At 36.4% G+C, this 20,558-nt stretch overlaps 1 protein-coding gene across 1 annotated transcript in view; it reads right to left on the bottom strand.

The window, feature by feature from the left end:
* Positions 1 to 20,558, bottom strand: part of NEB (nebulin) — a gene marked incomplete at both ends in the record, with an annotated part of 125,402 nt that overhangs the window by 47,641 nt on the left and 57,203 nt on the right. The window contains 31 exons of the mRNA XM_080621910.1: positions 248 to 445; positions 915 to 1,028; positions 1,682 to 1,789; positions 2,286 to 2,390; positions 2,476 to 2,580; positions 3,153 to 3,257; positions 4,154 to 4,351; positions 5,124 to 5,237; positions 5,325 to 5,432; positions 6,343 to 6,447; positions 7,006 to 7,110; positions 7,192 to 7,296; positions 7,647 to 7,958; positions 8,789 to 8,896; positions 9,083 to 9,184; positions 10,964 to 11,062; positions 11,310 to 11,414; positions 11,710 to 12,021; positions 12,114 to 12,218; positions 12,745 to 12,849; positions 13,072 to 13,275; positions 14,187 to 14,498; positions 14,666 to 14,773; positions 14,908 to 15,012; positions 15,214 to 15,417; positions 15,887 to 16,198; positions 16,583 to 16,690; positions 16,868 to 16,972; positions 18,568 to 18,771; positions 19,186 to 19,497; positions 20,441 to 20,548. Coding sequence (XP_080478036.1) covers positions 248 to 445; positions 915 to 1,028; positions 1,682 to 1,789; positions 2,286 to 2,390; positions 2,476 to 2,580; positions 3,153 to 3,257; positions 4,154 to 4,351; positions 5,124 to 5,237; positions 5,325 to 5,432; positions 6,343 to 6,447; positions 7,006 to 7,110; positions 7,192 to 7,296; positions 7,647 to 7,958; positions 8,789 to 8,896; positions 9,083 to 9,184; positions 10,964 to 11,062; positions 11,310 to 11,414; positions 11,710 to 12,021; positions 12,114 to 12,218; positions 12,745 to 12,849; positions 13,072 to 13,275; positions 14,187 to 14,498; positions 14,666 to 14,773; positions 14,908 to 15,012; positions 15,214 to 15,417; positions 15,887 to 16,198; positions 16,583 to 16,690; positions 16,868 to 16,972; positions 18,568 to 18,771; positions 19,186 to 19,497; positions 20,441 to 20,548 — 4,800 coding nt within the window. The remainder of the gene's footprint in view (positions 1 to 247; positions 446 to 914; positions 1,029 to 1,681; positions 1,790 to 2,285; positions 2,391 to 2,475; positions 2,581 to 3,152; positions 3,258 to 4,153; positions 4,352 to 5,123; positions 5,238 to 5,324; positions 5,433 to 6,342; positions 6,448 to 7,005; positions 7,111 to 7,191; positions 7,297 to 7,646; positions 7,959 to 8,788; positions 8,897 to 9,082; positions 9,185 to 10,963; positions 11,063 to 11,309; positions 11,415 to 11,709; positions 12,022 to 12,113; positions 12,219 to 12,744; positions 12,850 to 13,071; positions 13,276 to 14,186; positions 14,499 to 14,665; positions 14,774 to 14,907; positions 15,013 to 15,213; positions 15,418 to 15,886; positions 16,199 to 16,582; positions 16,691 to 16,867; positions 16,973 to 18,567; positions 18,772 to 19,185; positions 19,498 to 20,440; positions 20,549 to 20,558) is intronic.

Raw genomic sequence — 20,558 nt, forward strand, 5'->3', positions numbered from 1 at the left:
GCAATGTTATGACCCAATGCCTACACTGATAACACTGAAATTATGCATATTAAGCCACATCAACTATGCACTTAGGTGTTACAAAAATATGATACAGATGCTGTTGAGCAGTGTATAATGTAACAGAGTTAAGTGGCAACTTCAGAGTGCTCCAACTAAGTTTTTGCTAAGTCGTTTCCTCCAAGAGAGTATAAACGCAAGACTCTCTTTTAAAAGTGAGCCACAAACATATGATCTGTGAACTTACATCACTGACTTGATCTGTTACTTTCCGTACATGGGAATTGATTTGAAGATCTGGTAGACAGATCCAGTCATGGAGATGTGTGCGGTAATCGATTTCACTGATTTTCTTCTGTGCATCCTTAGCAGAAATTATGTCTACCATGTCTGGAATAATGTGGACTTTGGCTTTAGTCTTTTCATAGACTTCCTTGTACAGACGCTGCAGAGTTAAACCAGTACATTAATAATGCTGACAAATAATCTGCAGTATTAAGTGTTGATAATTTTGAAAATTATTATTTTCATGGAATGTTAGTGGGACAGGAATCATTCTATGGCTATGACTAAAATTAACACTGTGAGTACTCTAAAAAACAATTTCACAATGCTCTATCAAATTTTCATTGTACACACATGTTAAAAGGAGGCAGACCATGTAGTGCTGCATTTTATACATAAATATGTCACACTAAAGGTTTATCCATGCAGGCAATTTAACAGTTGAGACACAGGCTTGAAAAGACATTTGTAAATTTATGACAGAATCCACCAAATACTGAACACTGCCAAATGCATGTGGAAATGTGGAAATATGGCATCTGAATGAAGGCATGTGGATTCTTTGAGTAGCCTCTTCTGAGACAAGTATGGTTTTATCAGGAAAAGACACATCAGAAAACAACACTTACATCAATATTAAGCTTTCCAACTCTAAGGCACCTTGCTGTATTGGGATCATCCTCAACACCCCTGGGTAACGTGTACAGTGCTTTAAACTTGTCATATTCTTCCCGGTATTTTACCTAAGCAGATGCAAATAAAGGCAACAAATAACTCACTCCAATGAGTCGACTTTATTTTTGAAAGAAAATTTATCATTAAGCAAAATATTTAGTTAAGTCCAACAAGCAGAGAAAGCCTTTAAAGCAGGATCTTGGTTTTAAATTTTATTTTAAATGGCAAAGAAAGCATATAACTATCATGTTGCAAAAATAACAAAGGCTGACTAGAAGACTTTAAAAATGAATAGATGTAGAATAAGCTACTAATTTATTGTTCCAGCTTTTCATTTAAAGATTCATGAATAGAGTGATCACTCATGAGCCTCAGTTCAGTAAAGCATAAGTTTATGTCCTTCTATACTTGGTAAAGCATGACTTAAAGACTTTTGGTGTTTTTCCTGACCTGGATGATGATGAAATTTAAAATAGAAGAAAAAAATTCAAGAAAATGTTTCTATTACTATAAAATATGGCAGTTTTAGCATTTTCTACAAAAAGAAATAAATGGCTATCTAACTTTAAAGGTAAATGATTAGCACAGAAAACTGATTATTTACAGTAACATACTATATCTAAATTAAAAATAGAAGTTATGATTTGGTTTGTTTTTTGGTTTTTTTTTAATGATACCTATAGTATTTGCAAGGCATGAAGAAAGTATTTTATTGGCTTACAATACTAGCATTATGCTTCAGTTCTTTTGCACGTGCTAGGGATACAGCATCAGAGGGCATTGCATAGCTAGTCGCTTTCACTTTTTCCCAAGCTTTCTTGTAGAGATTCTGTGGGGAAATAGAAAGTATCTGTGAGTGGAAAAATTCTTCTCCTGAGTAACAACCAACAAACAATAGAAATAAAAACCACTTCAGTTTTTATATATACACTGTAACTATTACTTACTATCAAGAGGCTGTGTACTAGTTTAATCTTGACAGTGTACAAAAAGGATGACAAAAGTGCTTCTAACTATTCATGACCATTCTCACACAAGGTCTGAATTTTGTTCAGGTGGAATTTTCTTCAGGGAATCCATTTATTAATGATTCTATTTTGACAAGACTGGAACTACAGTTAAAAAATATGTCCTCTGCCTGAAATACAGCTTCTTCTACACATTCAAGAAATGCAGAGGGCTACCACTAGCTTTGATAAATTTCATGTTTGGACATTTATCTTCAAACAGATTGAATGAACAAAATAAACAAAAATCCCATATAATAGCACCTTAATAAATAAATAGATAGATAGACAGATAGATAGATAGACAGAAACGCTTACATTGCTAAAGAGATTTTTCAAATTATTAACTCTTTCAGAATCTGCTGTTTCAGTCACAGTTGTATACTTGTCCTTGGTTTTGTGGAAATCTTCTTTGTATTTCACCTGTAAGATGAAAGACAGGTTTAGTTGTTTCAATTCTCAGAACGAGCACAGAGAAAGCCAGAGTAGAAAAGGTGGGGAGACTCACATCACTGGCATTTATAGCACTCTGCACTGCAGTCACATAGAGAGGTGTGTCAGTAACAACTCCAAAATTCTGAAAATTCTCTTTTCCTGCAGCTGTGTATTTTATCTAAGGAAATAAAACAAACCAAAACATTAATGCTGAAAATGACCAGGAAATTCCCTTTCAGCTTCCTTTAAAATCAGTTCTGGACAACTGAAACCCAAGATCCTGGCCCAGTTAAGACCAACTTCAAAAGTGACAGGCCATAGAGAAGAAATACTTTATAGCCAGTATGAACTAAGGAATAATGAAAATTGCACATCACTGGATAGCATCTAGTAGGCTAAAGGTACAATCAGCAAGTCAAGAGACACCATTTTCCCAATATAAATGTCTCACTGAGGTATCTTGTGCACACAATGGCATACAGAAAGACAAAGTGTTATTTTCTCACTGTTACAACCCACAATCTTGCTGTCCTTCCATTATCCTGTTTTCTTCTCCTTCAGTAACACAAGTGATCATGCCTTTACAGATGAAACTGAAAGAGTGTATTATAATAGTTTGTAAAAAAATATTCTGATGTAATAGAAATTACTCCGTTCTGCTCTGGACTAAGACAGGTGTCAGTCCCAGTGAATCACAAATGGAAAAAAAAAAATCTTATAAATATTTACTTTTGAGGAAAACAAGCTTACTTGGCTCTGGAGGTCATATGATTTTTTAGCCTGCAGGATTTGTGGAGTATCCCAGACATAACATCCAAGTCCCTTCAGCCAGTTTAAGTCATCTTTATACACCACCTGCATGAAAGAAAACAGACCATTAAGTTAGGAAGAAATTTGCCTTCTGCTTGAAGGCAGTAGTATTTGTTTTTCTTCTCTATATTCAGTATCTTCCACTTGTGCAAATTCAATGCTGAAGGTTAGCACTGAATCTGAACCAGGCTCCCTCAGTAATTCCAATCTATTTGGAAGCTTAAATGAGAGCACAGAGAAGACTGGCCTATCTCTCAGTTTGACTGAATAATTTTTACCCACAGGATTTCCATGAGATATTAAACCAAATAATACAGCACAGTGGGCTAAGCAATTAACACATCATCACATTTTATTAGGAAGGTTGGTTGGCCCAAGCTGAGATACTCTCGGTTATGTAACACAAGAAAGTGCTGTGGTTCATTGTGCCATTCACTCAGCTCAGATCCTGTGCATCAAAACAAGCCAAATGAATAAAGTCTTTTCCAGATCCACTGGATCCAGAAGGATTGTGGATGCTGTTCTGGCCCATGTGCAAATCACAACAATCCCAATTACAATACTTAATGATCACTGCAGTACAGCAACATTCTGACTGTATCAATGTGCATGGACCAGACTGTAAGCTTGCTATACAATCTCATCCAGTCAAAGAGAGACAAAGTGTTGATAGCAGTGACCTTTGAGAAAGTTTCATAATGTTAACTTTTTTTTTTCCAATTTACAAATGAGTAATAAATAACCAGACCAGTAAAATGTCCCCCTCAACCCCTGTAAAAACGTAATTTTTGGTACTATGCTACTAAGCAATCTAAGACCATGGTTATTAATTTCTTATTTGTACACCATGAAAGACATTTTAAAGTATTTTATATTTAAATATCATGCAAAAAATACATAGAAGTCTACTAAAATGTCAAACAAATAAATTAAACACATACATCACTCAAAATTTCCTGGGCTCTTTTGGCTTGAATAACATCATTTTCTTCAGGTGAACAATTCCACTGATGGAAGTAAGTTTTGTATTCGAGATCACTGAGGATATATTGGCACTTCTTGGCTAGCACATGATTCATCATGTCACTTGGAATATGAACATTTGTTTTGGTGTCTTCATAATTCTTTCTGTAGGCCAACTAAAAAGGAAAGATTGGATAAAAGGCAAGAAGAGAGAATAGTGGTTTTCTGCACAATTTTGACTCTAACAGGTTACAGGTTATGATAATCCGAGGCATGCTTTCTATATTTAGTAGCTAAACACCCACGGGATTCAACAGAGTGAAATCTTAAATTAATCACCATTTATTCTGATGATATTCTAGAAAGACAAGAATGACCTTATTCACTTACAGATTTAACAGCTGGTGAAAAAATTAACATAAATTCAAGATTAAAAAAAGTCACATGCTACAAAACATGTTTGTTGCAGTTAAACCTCCTTAAAATTATGAAGACAGAATATTTGGGATTATACTGACTTTATGCCCTGCGTGATATGTTGTATGTGCCACAGTAAGAAAACACCAAACATGTGTTTCACTGTTTCAATTCTTATATTCCTATTTCAATTAAAAATTAACACTTTTTTAATATAGATATGTAAAGCACAAGAATCCAAAGTCATATACTATTTCTTACTGTTCAGATTCTTAAACTGAAATAGAAAAAACAGGGGTTTTTTTCCCCTATTCTAATATATCTAATAGCTAAACAAATCTCTTCTTAACCTCCTGAATAATGTCAAGTTCAATTATTCACCCATGTAACAAAATAACCATCCAGGAAACATAAACATGCTGAAAAAACTTTCACTGATGTTATTAAGTATTGTATTACTTATGATTAAAGATGTCATGCTAAAATAAAGAAAATGGGAAAATACTACAGTGAGGCTAATTCTCTCCTTACCACACTCCTCATTTTCTGGAATGCTAGTGAATGAATGACACTGGGGAAATCATCAATCTCCTTCCCAGCCAGGTAATGGCCTTTCAGCTTCTCATATATTTCCTTATATTTAAGCTGCAAAATATTCATGTGGAAATTTTAAAGTTCATTCTAACAATGCATATGGAAAATAAAGGAAAAGAAAGGAGAATTCATACTAACCTCACTATTTATGTAGTTTGCATGCTTTGCTCCAACAAGTGGAATATATTTCTCATCCAAAGAATAACCAATGGGTTTGCTAATCTCCCAGGCATTTTTATAACGTTTCTAGACAAAAACAAAACCAAAACCAAACAGAAGTTTTGGTTAAAAATCCATTATTACTTTCAAAGAAACCTGACTTTGCCATTTATACACACATGGAATATAACTTATAGTCACTGAATTGTCCCAGTAAAGTAAATGAGGAATGTTAATTTTGAGTACATATTCAGTGTGACTAAGGCAAACAGAATGAGTGTTCCAATTCAGAAAGGTACCCAAGCACAAATCTAAGATGATCTCTGCTTTCTTTACTATATTTGGAATTCAGCATTTCTCCTCAGAGTAATACAAGTATCCCACATGTAGACACAAACTCTTGTTTAAAAGTGCAGCATAGAACAGACATTGATAATTTTATAGATACCTGTTTAATAGGGTGAAAAATCTACCAGTAAAACCACTGTATAGTTTAAAAATATTAACTGTGTCAGTGGCACTGTTCTAATACATCATATTTAAAAAAAGATTAAATATATTTACTTTCAGACTAACTTATGAAGCACCTACTCCTATGAATGAGTAGTCACATTTGCAAAAAATAGAGATTTCCAATAAAAATTAACTTATGAATGTAAATAATCTACAATTTTCCTTTCTTAGAAAGGAGAATATAGATTTCATTAGTAGTCTCAGAATATATCATTGGATGGAATTATAAACTGCTATCACACAAACTCTACTACTGCTATTACTGCTTCTAAACACCCAACAGCAGTGCTTTGAGATCAGTTCAATAAGGAAAGAAATTATCTCAATGATCCAAACAGAAAAAATGAATAAAAAAGAGATTAAATAACTTTCACAGTGCCCCAGTAGACCAATGACAAAAAATGAACAGTTCTCTGAAGTCCACCTCACATTCTGTTCATTTCAAAACAAATTAAAGCTTAGTTAGATATTTATAGAATCTTACATCACTGTATAGCAAGGACATGTCTTTGGCATGATTCAGTGCAGGAGTATCATCAGACCCAATATACTGGCCTTTCTCAAGGTTAAACGTTTCTTTGTATTTTATCTATAAAAGACAACAAACACAATGTTAATTCCATGGGAGAAATAAATTATCCCAATGTGTCATCTCTTGGAAGTAGACATTAATTTTCTGTTATCGTATTTCCAGTAATGTTTGTAGTTCCAGCTACTATAGTACATAGTCAAATGTCATCAGTAGGTCACACCACAAAATCCACACAGTATTGTAACAAAATTCAACTGATCAGCAATATAGCTTAGTAGCAACACCAGAACTCCACTAGTACTGTACAACTAAGTGCTGTTCACCAGGAGCAGGACTCAATTTTAAACTACTATATGCAAAACCTGTAAACTCTAAATAAGAGACATGCTATACTCTTCTACAAAAAAATGCTGAATTATTTTGTTGTTCATTTATATCACTTCTTATTAAACTTATTTACCCCAGTAAAAGTCTATTATTAATGAAGCATCCATATGTATACACACGCATACATAAGTACATGCATAAACAGTACAGTTTAACAAAAGCAATTCAGTCATCTACTAATTCTAGTAATACAACAGTTTCTATTTAAAAAAAAAAAAAAGTACATACATCACTCTGATTGACAGAGTTCATCTTCGCCAAAACAATGTCGGGAGTGTCAACCACACTAGTATAATTGGAAAAGTTATCAAGGGCTTCTTTTGTATATGCTCTCTGCAAAGAGATGAAATATTTTCTTAAACACTGAGCATGAGAAAGAGCTAATCGCATAACTGCTGAAATATTTTCTGTTACCTTATTTATCAGTTCTTGTGCATTCTTAACTTTCTTGTGTTCCACTGAATCCAGAGGAATCCAACCACAGCCACGAAGCCATTCCAAATCAGACTTATAAATATTCTGAATGATAAAAGATAGTACAAAAGAAAAGAAATTATTTAATTCAGGGTGACATTTCTATTCTTATGAAGTTCTTTACTGCGAGGGTGGTGAGTCACTGGAACAGGTTGCCCAAAGAAGTGGTAAATGCTCCATCCCTGGCAGTGTTCAAGGCCAGGTTGGACAGTCTTGGGTGATATGGTTTATTGTGAGGCATCCCTGCCCATGGCAGGGCGGCTGGAACTAGATGATCTTAAGGTCCTTTCCAACCCTAACCATTCTACGATTCTATGATTCTATGATTCTATAATATGGGCAATATACTTAGACCAAACTAAGTGGAAATTACATACTTATGTGATATCACTTACATCACTTTGCAGATCATAGGCCTTCCTTGCCTGAATACAGTCATTCTGGTCAGGATGGCATGTCCATTCATGCAGGTACTGGCGGTAGTCAATATCGCTGACCAAAGTCTGACATTCCTTTGCTGCTACAACTGACACCATATCCGGAGGGAGGTGAATTTTGGATTTTGTCTTGTGATAGTCTGATTTGTACAGTCTGTCATTCTGGATCTCGCCCGCATGCTCAAACCACACCAGTTTTGGATCATCTCTCATGCTGGCAACTCCAACATAGTGACCTCTTTGTTTGACATATTCAGCTTTGTATTTAAGCTGATGGAAGAGGGGAGAAATATGTATAAAATCAGCACTGATTATATCTGTTCTGTTTTTAACCTGTAAACAGCTAGGTTTCATCAACACAAAGAACAGATGAGACAGCGAGTTGTAAACTGCAGTCTTAGGTTTCCAGTACATGACCAGATAAAACTACAAAACAAAACAAACGGTAAAGTTATTTTGTATAGTCCTCCACGACAAAAACATAGAATGTTCTAGACAAATATGCTGCCATTTCTCAGTAAACAGTATTTTCAACACAAGAGGAATGATTTGTTAGAAAATGTTTACTAATAGTTATTTAGTGGATTTAGCCTCATTTTTGTAACTAATTATTTGAGACTATCTGAAGAGTGGGTGTTTAAGGTATTTATATCTCACTGTTTTGATAAAATGTATATTCAAACTGAGTCATGTAATAATTGCAACATCCATTATGCAAAAGTTTAAAAGGTAAGGTGCATACCATCTTATAGCTGTTCAAGGAGGAAACCTCCAGCCAATCAGTGAAATCAGAGCTATATATAAAAATCATAATACCACTTCAATTATTGAACATTTCTAAAATGTTGATTTTGAAAGGACCATTTCTGGAGAAAGTGAAAGTAGAAAGGAGAATCTGACCTTTCAGCACTGATGTCTGTAAAACCCACAATAACAAAGATGACTGAATGATCTGGAGGACAGTGGACTTTTTGGGTCATGAAAAGTCTACAGTATGTTACCCCTAAGGGGAAGCTTTCTACGTCTGTTGTTGAATTTGCAAGGCCTTCAGCATTTCCAGGTTTCCAAGCACATGCCTTCCTAATGAGAAAAATTATTACCTCACTTTGGACATCATTTGAGTGTTTGGCGTGACAGATTTGCACAGTGTCAGGAGGTAAGAGGTAACCAGTGGCTTTTTCTTTCTCCCAGTTTTCCTTGTATAAATTCTGTGGAAAATAAAAGGAGGAATTCAACACTACTACAATGATAATTATTACCATGTGTATGTAACCTTTATTCAAATACAAGGATAACAAACACTTCCTTCAGGATATTTTTAATAAAGCAAGTTTTCTAAATTCCTCACAAAAGTTATTAATGTGAGTAGAAACTGTCAGGGAGCGATCACATACCTGATTAAGAATTCTGGCTGCTTCTCGGGCCATATCTAGTTGTGGTGTATCTGTTAGTGTATAATTTGACTTGACCTCATTCCATGCTTTGTGGTATTTAATCTAGAAAAGAGAAAGAAATTACTGCCTTGCAGCATCATCACATCAGAACTGTGAAAACATAATACCAAGACCTGTATTTAATGTATGAAATAGTGTATAAACCCCTGAATTTGCAAAGCTATTAGACATGACACGTTAAATATACATACAAATGGGTGGGGTTTTAAAAAGAAAATTGTACAAGAGAAGAAATTACAAAATTTCTCAGGGAAAATTTTGAAAATATGTTCCAAGGCAGCTGAGTGGACAGGGTATCTTCAGAAGTTATGTTACCTGTTTGGTCTAGAGGGATGTACGGCCAAGCAAGCAAGAAGTGTTTGAAACAGGGCAATAGATTTTAAACTCTTTAAGAGCAAATCCCTTTAGTCAGCATGATCTCTCTGTAAATGCAGCATTCTAGCACGTCCCAACCACAGATATCTACATCAAGTCATGTTTCCAAGCACAGGACATGTTTGAATGTGTGCATGTGGTTGCATGGCGGTATGCTATTCAATTCAAACGTATCACGGTTATTGCCAATCTTTTAGCAGTGAACTAAAATGGGGCTTGTCACTTCATGTTCACAGATCAGCTCCTCACAGACTAGCCTCCAAAAACATATACAGAATGGCAAGCTGACAGCACATCAGTTTTGTACATATATACCGGCAGAAGTGAGAAGAATTAAACAAAGTGGGACCTTGACAGCCTGGAGAACTGGGCAGAGAGAAACCTAATGAGGTTCAACAAGGGCAAATGCAGGGTAATGCATGTGGGGAGGAAGAACCCCAAGCACCAGTACAGGTTGGGGGCTGACCTACTTGAATGCAGTTCAGCTGAGAAGGACTGGAAGTGTTGGTAGATGGCAAGTTCACTGTGAGTCAGCAGTGTGCCCTTGCACCCAGGAGGGCCTAGGGTGCACTGGGAGAAGTGTGACCAGCAGGTTGAGGGAGGTGATACTCCGCCCTGGTGAGGCTCTCTCTGGAGGTATTCAAAACCACCTGGACATGTTCCTGTGTAACCTGCCCTAGGTGGCCCTGCCTTGGCAGGGGGGTTGGATTAAATGATCTCCAGAGGTCCCTTCCAACCCTAATGATTCTGTGATTCAGTGACTATGCTCTTGTCCAAAGATACTGCATGCAGAAACTGTCAAGTCATGAATAAAAGATAAAAAGTCCAATATTTACAAGGGCATGTAGTGGTAGCAGAAAGAGGAATGGCTTTAAAGTGAAAAAGAGTAGATTTAGATTAGATATTAGGAAGAAGTTCTTCTCTATGCAGGTGGTGAGGCACTGGCACAGGCTCTCCAGAGAAGCTGCGGCTGCCCCATCGCTGACAGTGTTCAAGACCAGGTTGGATGGGGCTTTGAGCAACCTGGTCTAATGGAAGGTGCCCCTGCCTCTGGCAGGGGGGTTGGAACTCTATGATCTTTAAGGTCCCTTCCAACTCGAACCATGCTGTAATTCTGTGATTATGGTTGCCAGAGTGCAAGTAGCTATTTATGTTCATGTTGTTAGGGACAACCAATGATAGCAGCCAAGACTGAAAGAAGAAACTGGTTGCAGAACTACCAGTGGCTTTCAAAATGTGTACGAAAGATGTTATTCTGCTTAAGGAGCTTCTTCCCTACAATAAGTGATGGAGATGAGCTTGTGAAGACCTATTCATCTTTATGTCATACATTCACAGAATTTCCAGAATTTTCTAGCATTTTTTAAATATCCTCTTAAAGAGAAAATCCTACCATTTAAATATGCAGATCAGTTTAACAGCCCAGAAAAATGCTGGCAAACTTACATCACTACGAATTTCACCACTGTTCTTTGCTGTGACATAATCAACTCGGTCCGCCACTGGAGTAAATGAAAGAGTTTCAGGTTTTGTACGGTACTTTTTCTATACAAGAGAAAAGATCACAAATCAGATTACACAGGAATAGCTAAGAAAGCAATTCTGAATACACAGACAACACAAAGTTTATATGGAAAGAAATACTCTCCATGCACAATTAATGATGTGGAAATGCCCCAGTTGTATCTTTTTTTTTTTTTTTTTTTTTTTAGAAAAAGTATTTAACCATTAACAGTATTTTAAATTGCAAATACCCTCAAGAAAATTTCAGTTTTGAAAAACAATGTGTTACCTCATTCAAGAGATCTCCAGCATATTTGACATGGTTGATTCCAACTGAATCATTTGGTAACCACCCAATTCCCCGTAGCCATTCTAAATCAGATTTGTAAACAGCCTGGCAAGACAAAGAGGGTCCATCTTGTTAGCTACAGTTTTCTGTACAATCCAGCAAGATTCATAAATAATAGCACTTCTACTGGTTAAAAGGACAGCAGTAATTCTAATATGAGCACTATATCTGACTTTATTACACTTCAGACTTGGCAATAAATAACAGTGGCATATACTTTGCAATCCTAATAAATAGCAAAGCCAATTCATTGAATTCAGCAGAAGGTCCCTGCTACTTAGAGCTGAAGCAGACTAAGAAGAGACAATACAGTAGTAATTTAAGCTAAGTTTTCACTTACATCACTCTGAAGATCATAGGCCTTCCTAGCCTGTACGACGTCATTTTGATCTGGAAGACAGATCCACTGATGCAAGTATTGACGGTAATCAACATCACTGACCAAAGACTGACCCTGTTTAGCTGATACAATAGATAGCATGTCTACTGGTAGGTGGCACTGCGTCTTCCATTTGGCAAAGTGCCTCTTGTATTCCAGTTCACTTTGAACTTTGCCTATGCCAAGGGCAAACTGCATTTTCGAATCTGCTTCTGCATTTGGAACTCCAACATAATGTCCTTTCTGCTTCTCATGATCCAGTTTGTATTTATACTGGGTAAAGAGCAAAGATCACCATTACCTACTGTTATCATAAAATAGCTCTTAAAGGATGTGAAGAGTTAGATGTCTCTGCTAGCACTTACATCACTAGCAATTTCTCTAGAAGCTTTGGCTGTCTTGATTGGGATTGCATCTGCTCTCAAATCATAACTCGTCTTCACCTCATCCCAAGCTTCTTTATACAGTTTCTGAAAAGACAGCAAAATGTCTCATATATGCTAAATATTCTGGCATTTGCCATTAAAGAAACCCATAGTTTACTGCTATTCATTTGCTGAAATACTGTAACTATTTTTGGTGCATTATTCCTGCTCCCAGCCATAAATACTGATGTAAATCTTACTGCCTTTCACACATATATAGTGCCTGCAACATAACTTTTGCAACCTATACTGCATAGAAGGGTGTTTGTAAAAGTTTAGAAAATATTTATATACTTCGGACTCTCATCCATTTCAAGAAAATATTACCTCAGTGGTGAATGAAATTAATAATTTTTTTAACAGCTGCATGCAATGCAAGCATTTATGTTAAAATGTCTAATTACTTTAAGAATAGCCATCAAAGGGAAGGGAATTTTGCAAGCTCTGTATGACTTCAATGAGATTAATGTGACTTAATCTTCAACTTTGTAAGTAACATCTTAGAATGTTAAAATTCACAGGATACACATGCTACTCTATAGAAATGTAGAAAGCAGAATGATAAGCATACCTTACTATAATTAACAGCATTAGTCTTGGCTAGGTTGATTTCAGGTGTGTCTGCCATAATATGGATCATAGTCTTGTCCTTTTCCCAGGCTTCTTTGTATTTTGGCTGTTAAAATAGTTCATTTAATGATATTGTAATTACGGAATTTAACTTGTCAATAACAAAATCCCATAAATCCCTCCAAAATTATCATCTCTAAAAAATAAAATGTCTGGAAATGCATTAAACTCGACTTACAATACTACTGATCAATTTTATATTTTAACAGCAAGATTTCTCTTTAACTGTTTATAGCTTCAAAACAACTTTAAGAACATTGTAACGTACAATGCTGACTTGTTCGGCATTTGCTTTAGCGAGAAGAACATCTGGAGAATCAACAACACTGGTATATTTCAGGCTTTCAATACGTGTACGATAGACATTATCACTCAGAAGATCCTGAGCATGCTTCACTCTCTTAACAATTGGAGAGTCATTAGGCAACCAGCCAATTCCACGGAGCCACTCCAGGTCTGACTTATAGACAGCCTGTATCAGACACGGTCAGAAAAGGAAAACATTGTGTTTTCAGTGTCATAAATAAAATACAACCTGGCAACTAGCTTATAAGTAGCTTGTTTCTTAAACAATACATTCTAAACCTGGTGAAGTTAAATAGAGGGAAACAACATAACAGAACTAACTGCCATTAATGATGATCAGTACTAAGGTCTTAAAAAAAGACTTCTGATCTCCTCCAAAATATTTATTCCTCTAGTCATTTCAACAATTTACAAGTCAAAAAACCCCACAAGCTGCCCACCAGGAAATTCAACACAAAGGAGGAAAAATAATGTTACAGTGTTAATGGGGACTAGAGCTAAACAGTGTAATTCCTGAAGTGATATCAGGCACTATTATTTAAGTATTAATTGAGAAAATCTTTCAGCAAGGAACATGAATCTCACTTTTGAAACTCATAATTGAAACAGAAGAAGAGAGCCCTATGTTGTTTAATTAGCAGCCAAGTCAGGACAGCAGCTGTACTGACTCCTCATGTTTTGAAATAAGCCACTTAAAGATCTTACCTGCTATCTTACATGGGTTTCTTGAAACTAAATAAATTTCTAAGTTGACTCAGATAAAGAGGAGTAAAAAAAGACACCTGATTCCAAAGAGGCAAACAGATGTTGTTTCATCAAAATTAAGAGAGACAAATCCTTCATCCTCTCCAGATCACTGTTACAGCTTGTGTAACAGATGCCAAGTAAAGCTTTGATACAATTTAGACATATACTTTTGAAATTATGAAAAAGAGCAGATAATAGCACTGACATAAAAAATTTAAAAAAATAAAATTCTGAAGATATATCCTTGGAGGCTGCAGTATCAAACCATCATCGGGCGGTGAGATATCAAATATCAACAGCAGTTACTAACACATCTCTACATATACTCACATCACTCTGAAGATCATAAGCCTTCCTGGCATGGATCACATCATTCTGGTCAGGCAGACACGTCCACTGGTGAAGGTACTGACGATAGTCAATATCACTGACTAGCGTCTGGCAATCCTTCGCTGCCTGCACTGACATTGCATCGACTGGTATGTGGACCTGGGACTTCGAATCATGGTACGCCTTCCTGTAAATTCGGTCATTCTGCAGCTGCATAGCACGTGCAGCCCACGACAGTTTGGGATCTTCCTGGGCAGTTTTGCACCCAATATAGTGGCCTTTCTGCTTCTCATGTGTTTCTTTGTACTTGTACTAGATATGCAGAAAGAACATAAGCAGTCACACATTGCTCACCTCAACATGACTCACAAACACAGGCTTTCAGCTTCCTAAGCTGTAAATCCTTTGAGCTGAACTTCAGTCAGTTGAGCTGGACACAGAAAGACAGACATAGCTACAACATTAAGAGAAGACTGTACCTCACTAGCAATGTCTCTGGAAGCCTTGGCGTGTTTGATGGGAATGGCATCAGCGCTCAGATCATAGCTTTTTGCCTTGGCCTCATCCCAGGCCTTCTGATAATGTTTCTGCAAATAAAATTAATCAGCCTTGTTACACACAGTCAAGACTGATAGCAATGCCTTTTCTTAAAGGCTATTGTGGAAATCTAATTGTCATACTCTAATAATTCTTCACATGCAGAATGATTTTATTCTCTTACATTGCTGATGTTGAGAGCGTTGACTTTGGACTGCAGCATTACAGGAGTATCAGAAGGTATGGAAACCTGCGTCTTATCTCTATCCCAGTTTTCACGATACAGATGCTAAGGAGAAAAGCATAATGGCATTTCACTATGGTCTGAACACTGAAGAATCTGTCCCATAGGAATTACTTGGTAATTCTGATTTGTAATATTTTCCGATTAGTCATTCCCATGGAACAAATTCTAGTCTCCACCACAAAGAAAAGAAATGTCATCACATAAATGAAATATAAGTGAAATGCAAGTGAAAGGTAAGCTTACGTCACTGATCTGCAAAGCATTGATCTTAGCCTGGACAACATCTGGTGAGTCAGTAATGCTGGTGAATTTCATCTCATCCGGACGTGTGCGGTACAACCTCTCATTCAGGAGTTCCTGGGCTTTCTTTGCTTTCACCACATCCACAGAACCTTCTGTCAACCAGCCAATGCCCCGCAGCCATTCCAGATCCGACTTGTATACATTCTACAAAGAAACCAAGGTTTACTGACACTGTAGGGACAACTCTACGTGCAGAGAGATTTTGTACAAGGTTTTCCCCAATTTCCTCCTCATGCAGTTACACAGCAAGCAGGCACTGAAATGGTGGTGTCCTTCCCACACACAGCTAAACCCCAGATTTGCACAGCAAGGAAAGTACTGGTCTTTTAAAGATACTTGCTACATACATATCAGTGGTATTATCTGCAAGTAGTCTGCAAGCAAACATTGTACCAGAAAAATATGGTCTCCTTACAAACTGCCTGGATTATTTCTGTTCCTCAAGCTGAAACCATGACTGATTTGGAAAGGACCATCCAGACAAATTAAAATAAACATACCAGGGCTGACTGCAGGCTAATGAATGTGCATTTGAAAGTATATTTGCACAGTCACAAACAAGCAAAGCCTCACACACCTGCCATAAAGCTTTCCTACAATTATTCTCACTTACATCGCTCTGTAGATCATAAGCCTTCCTGGCATGGATCACATCATTCTGGTCAGGCAGACACGTCCACTGGTGAAGGTACTGACGATAGTCAATATCACTGACTAGCGTTTGGCAATCCTTCGCTGCCTGCACTGACATTGCATCGACTGGTATGTGGACCTGGGACTTCGAATCATGGTACGCCTTCCTGTAAATTCGGTCATTCTGCAGCTGCATAGCACGTGCAGCCCACGACAATTTGGGATCCTCCTGGGCAGTTTTGCACCCAATGTAGTGGCCTTTCTGCTTCTCGTATGTTTCTTTGTACTTGTACTAAGGAATCAAAAAGAAGTATTAAAAGAAATAGTGAAACTGGGATGAATTTCCCATAATTTCACATTGCTACTAACGACAAATATATTTTGTTGTTATGAAATATACTCATTTAGAGTTTAGAAATGCCTAATATATTTTTCCTCTACAGCTTCTGTTTACTGTTATTGTATTTTATTACTTTCCAATATCTGCTTAATGTCAGGATTTATAATTCTATCTTCCTTTTGAAAACTGTTGTCAATTTTCTTTCTGAAGTTAATCCTTTGTCCATAGGCTTTCAGGATGAATCTGACATACCGTGGGTTTTTATGTTGTACATAGCTTATTACTTCATTCTTGTTTCTCAACATAACTGAAAATAAATGTAAAGGAAGAACATACATCGCTCGCGATATCTCTTGATGCCTTTGCACTTCGGAATGGAATTGCATCAGCTCTCATGTCATAACCCTTCTTTTTGGCATCTTCCCAGGCTTGTGTATAAAGTTTCTACACAAAAGGAGACAGAAAAGGCTTATCAATATTCTGAATGATGGAACTTCTAAATTTCATAATTGTTTTTTTAAATTTTCAGGAATTAATATGTTAAAATATCTTTATGGTTAAATAAATGCTTACTTAATTTCTGAATTTCCATTAGTTTAGTACATGTTTAAATGTTCTTACATGGCTAACGTTAGCTGCATTGGCCTTCGCTAACAAAATCGATGGTGTGTCAGGCATCACATGAATTGAAGTTTTGTCTGCATCCCAAGCTTCTGTGTATAAACGCTAGGAGAGAGAAAACCCACATTCCTTTAGAAAGTTTCTTTATATGCGCCATAATGGAAAGACTGCAAATTTGAAAGCAGTAGTTAGCAAAAGTACATCCATAATACAAAAGAAAAGCAACCTTAAGCAGAATACAATATATATATATAAGCAAACTATTACATTCATCTGGAACTGTTGGAACAAGTCCAGAGGAGGGCCACGAGGATGATCAGGGGACTGGAGCACCTCTCGTATGAAGATAGGCTGAGAAAGTTGGGGCTGTTCAGCCTGGAGAAGAGAAGGCTGCGTGGAGACCTCATAGCAGCCTTCCAGTATCTGAAGGGGGCCTACAAGGATGCTAGGGATGGACTATTCATCAGGGACTGTAGTGACAGGACAAGCGGTAACGGGTTAAAATTTAAACAGGGGAAGTTTAGATTGGATATAAGGAAGAAATTCCTTACTGTGAGGGTGGTGAGGCACTGGAATGGGTTGCCCAGGGAGGTTGTGAATGCTCCATCCTTGGCGGTGTTCAAGGCCAGGTTGGATGAGGCCTTGGGTGGCATGGTTTAGTGTGAGGTGTCCCTGCCCATGGCAGGGGTGTTGGAACAAGATGATCTTAAGGTCCTTTCCAACCCTAACTATTCTATGATTATATGATTCCATGATTCTATCAAAGAATGTATTTTACAAACTGTGAAGTTTTACAAGCTTTAAATCCCCTGACATAGCAAAGTTTCTCACAGAACAACTCAAGAAAATTTTGTCCTTCATCATTATTTCTTAGGTTAAGTTGGCACAACAATTGATCGATTTAGGATTGCTGGGAAACTGCTGGAGGAAAACTATATTCATTATTCTGCCCTACCAGTATGAGTTGTCTGATTGATGTTTCTTATGAAAGAGGAGTAGGTATTTTGCAACTTTCACCCTCTAGGTCTAAGATAAATTGCAGAAGCTTCACTTCCAGAGTACATAAGCTACTTCCTCATAACTTGATCATGATGCAGTGTGACATTTGGTCAACAATACATCATTATAGCAGTTGTGGTAAAAGCCACAATATTCTGCTACATCCTACCTTATAACATGGTCATGGCACTGCCAGCTCTGGATGTACTCTAGAGTACATCCAATACCTTGCAGAAACACTATTTCTGCAGATTTCACAGTATTGCCTAAGAACTGCAAAAAAATTTTGCCTGTTCTGTCAGAGATAAGCTTTGTATAGTGAAGGAGCATTAACAAAATAGAAGAAAGATACTAAACAAACATTTAAAACCAGGATTACAGCTGACGTGAAAAAGAGAGGAAATTCACAAAAAAATATTAGAATTACTCTTGAAAAATATGTGATTTAGGTGACTTTTTTTGTAGACATTCTTACTGCATGTTCAGTTTAGACAGAGCCCTGAGACAAGAGCCGTCCTGTGCAAAGGCTGAATTCAGACATTTATTTTCTCTAAGTCCATAATGAAAGTGTTTAGTCTTACTTTCCACTTTGTATTTTTCACCTAATGAATAAGTTCCATTAGCTACTAATAGTAGTGATTTTTGACCAAAAAACCGAAAAAAACCCAAAAAAACAACCAAACAAAAAAACCCAAGCTCACCTTGTTCATTATCTCAGCATTTTGCTTGGCTAAGACCATGGCCAAAGAATCTGTCACACTAGTAAATTTAATTTGGTCTGCTGGTTGACGATACTTCCTTTCACTCAGGATTTCTCCAGCTTTCTTGGCCTTTTCAACTTCCATGGAACCAATAGGAACCCATCCAATACCTCTTAGCCATTCCAGGTCTGATTTGTAAACCGCCTGAAAAAATTCAAAAGTTCAAAAGTTATATATGTGCAACTTTGGTCAAACAGCAAATAAGCATATCTGAGTCTATATGAACAATTGTGTGTATTTCCACATAGTAGCAGGATATGGTTTTGAAAACAAATGTTATTTTTGACGATTTAGTGAAATAATTATTAAATAACAAAAAGAAGAGAGTTATTAAGAGCTCTACAAATATCAGAGTTAAACACAATTTACACCTCAGGCTAAGGACTGAAAAAACAGGATTAAAAACTAAACAAATTTAATGATCTGATATAGTAAATATTTCACTTCTATCAACATGTCTCCTGCAAGTGCCTCAAGCATATTATATATGTTTTAAAATTACACTGTACAAAACCCTGTATATATAATTATGACTTACAAATGTAAAGATTTACTCACATCGCTCTGTAGATCATAGGCTTTCTTAGCATGGATAACATCATTCTGGTCTGGTAGACAGATCCACTGATGCAGATAGTGGCGGTAATCAATGTCACTGACCAGCCCCTGACATTTCTTGGCTAACACGATTCCCAGCATGTCCACTGGGCTACTGAAGTGTGTCTTTGTCTTCTCAAAAGCCTTCTTGTACTCCCTGTCACTCTGGATCTTGGCTACGTGTATCGACCACATCATCTTCGGATCATCCTCTATGTTACGGGCTCCAATATGGTGGCCAAGCTGCTTGCGATAGCCTTCCTTGTATTTGTACTGAAATTAGGTTCATATTCACGTGGTGTAATTATAAATTAATAAATAATTCACAGTTTAACATAATCATTAGTATTTTGTTTAGAGAAAAATATTATTTAAGTTCTGCTACTGTTTTATTAATTTTAACATAAAAATTGGTTTTATTACAGATACCATTATCTCTGATTTTTTACATAACTATATCGTACTTCAACTTAACATTTCATGTCACATATTAACAAGTTTGATATTCCACGTTATTTAACTATTACAATTAAAATGTAAAGATTAACTTATTTAAAAGCTTATTACAAAACCCCAGTAAGGATAGTCTTAGTTAGTTAATACTAACAGTTTAAGTATCAATCTTGATAGAAAAACAAGGATCACAAAAAACTGTTATCATCCGTCTCTTAGTGATGCTTCCTCATTCCAGAAGCAACATCTGTCATAGGTTTCAATATTGAAATTCAATATTACATTTCAATATTGAATTTCAATATCACAATTCAATATTGAATTTCAATATTACATTTCAGCAGAAGTGTAATATTTTTCCCTGAGGAAAAGACAGCAATTTAAAATATTTAGAATCTATTTACTAATATATCTGGTTTGGGGACAGATTTTAAAGTATTTCCTATTTTTAATCAGAAATTAATTTGACTAACACTAGCATAGACTCGTACACCTTATTGATCATCTCACTTCAATATCCATGGACATCAATGGAATTATCACAGGAAGTATAGAAATAATCCTCACAATTATTTTATTATTGCGATATATACCTCATGCATAAAAATACTGGCTACCCATTCCTTTCATGTACTAAAAGCATGCGGTAGAATCACTGGATTTCCATTTTATTTATTCTATAAACCTAAGGTATTACAGTAGCAAACAAATTATTCTTTTCCATTACCAAATCCATACAGACATGATTAAAAACTCTGCTTACGTCACTGGCAATCTCTCTGGATGCTTTGGCAGATTGAATAGGAATGGCATCAAAACGCAAATCATGACCCTTCTTCTTCGACTCCTCTAAAGCTAGTCTGTACATTTTCTGTGAGAAA

The sequence above is a fragment of the Psittacula echo genome (genome assembly GCF_963264785.1).
Source record: "Psittacula echo genome assembly, chromosome: 6".
Classification (NCBI taxonomy): domain Eukaryota; kingdom Metazoa; phylum Chordata; class Aves; order Psittaciformes; family Psittacidae; genus Psittacula; species Psittacula echo.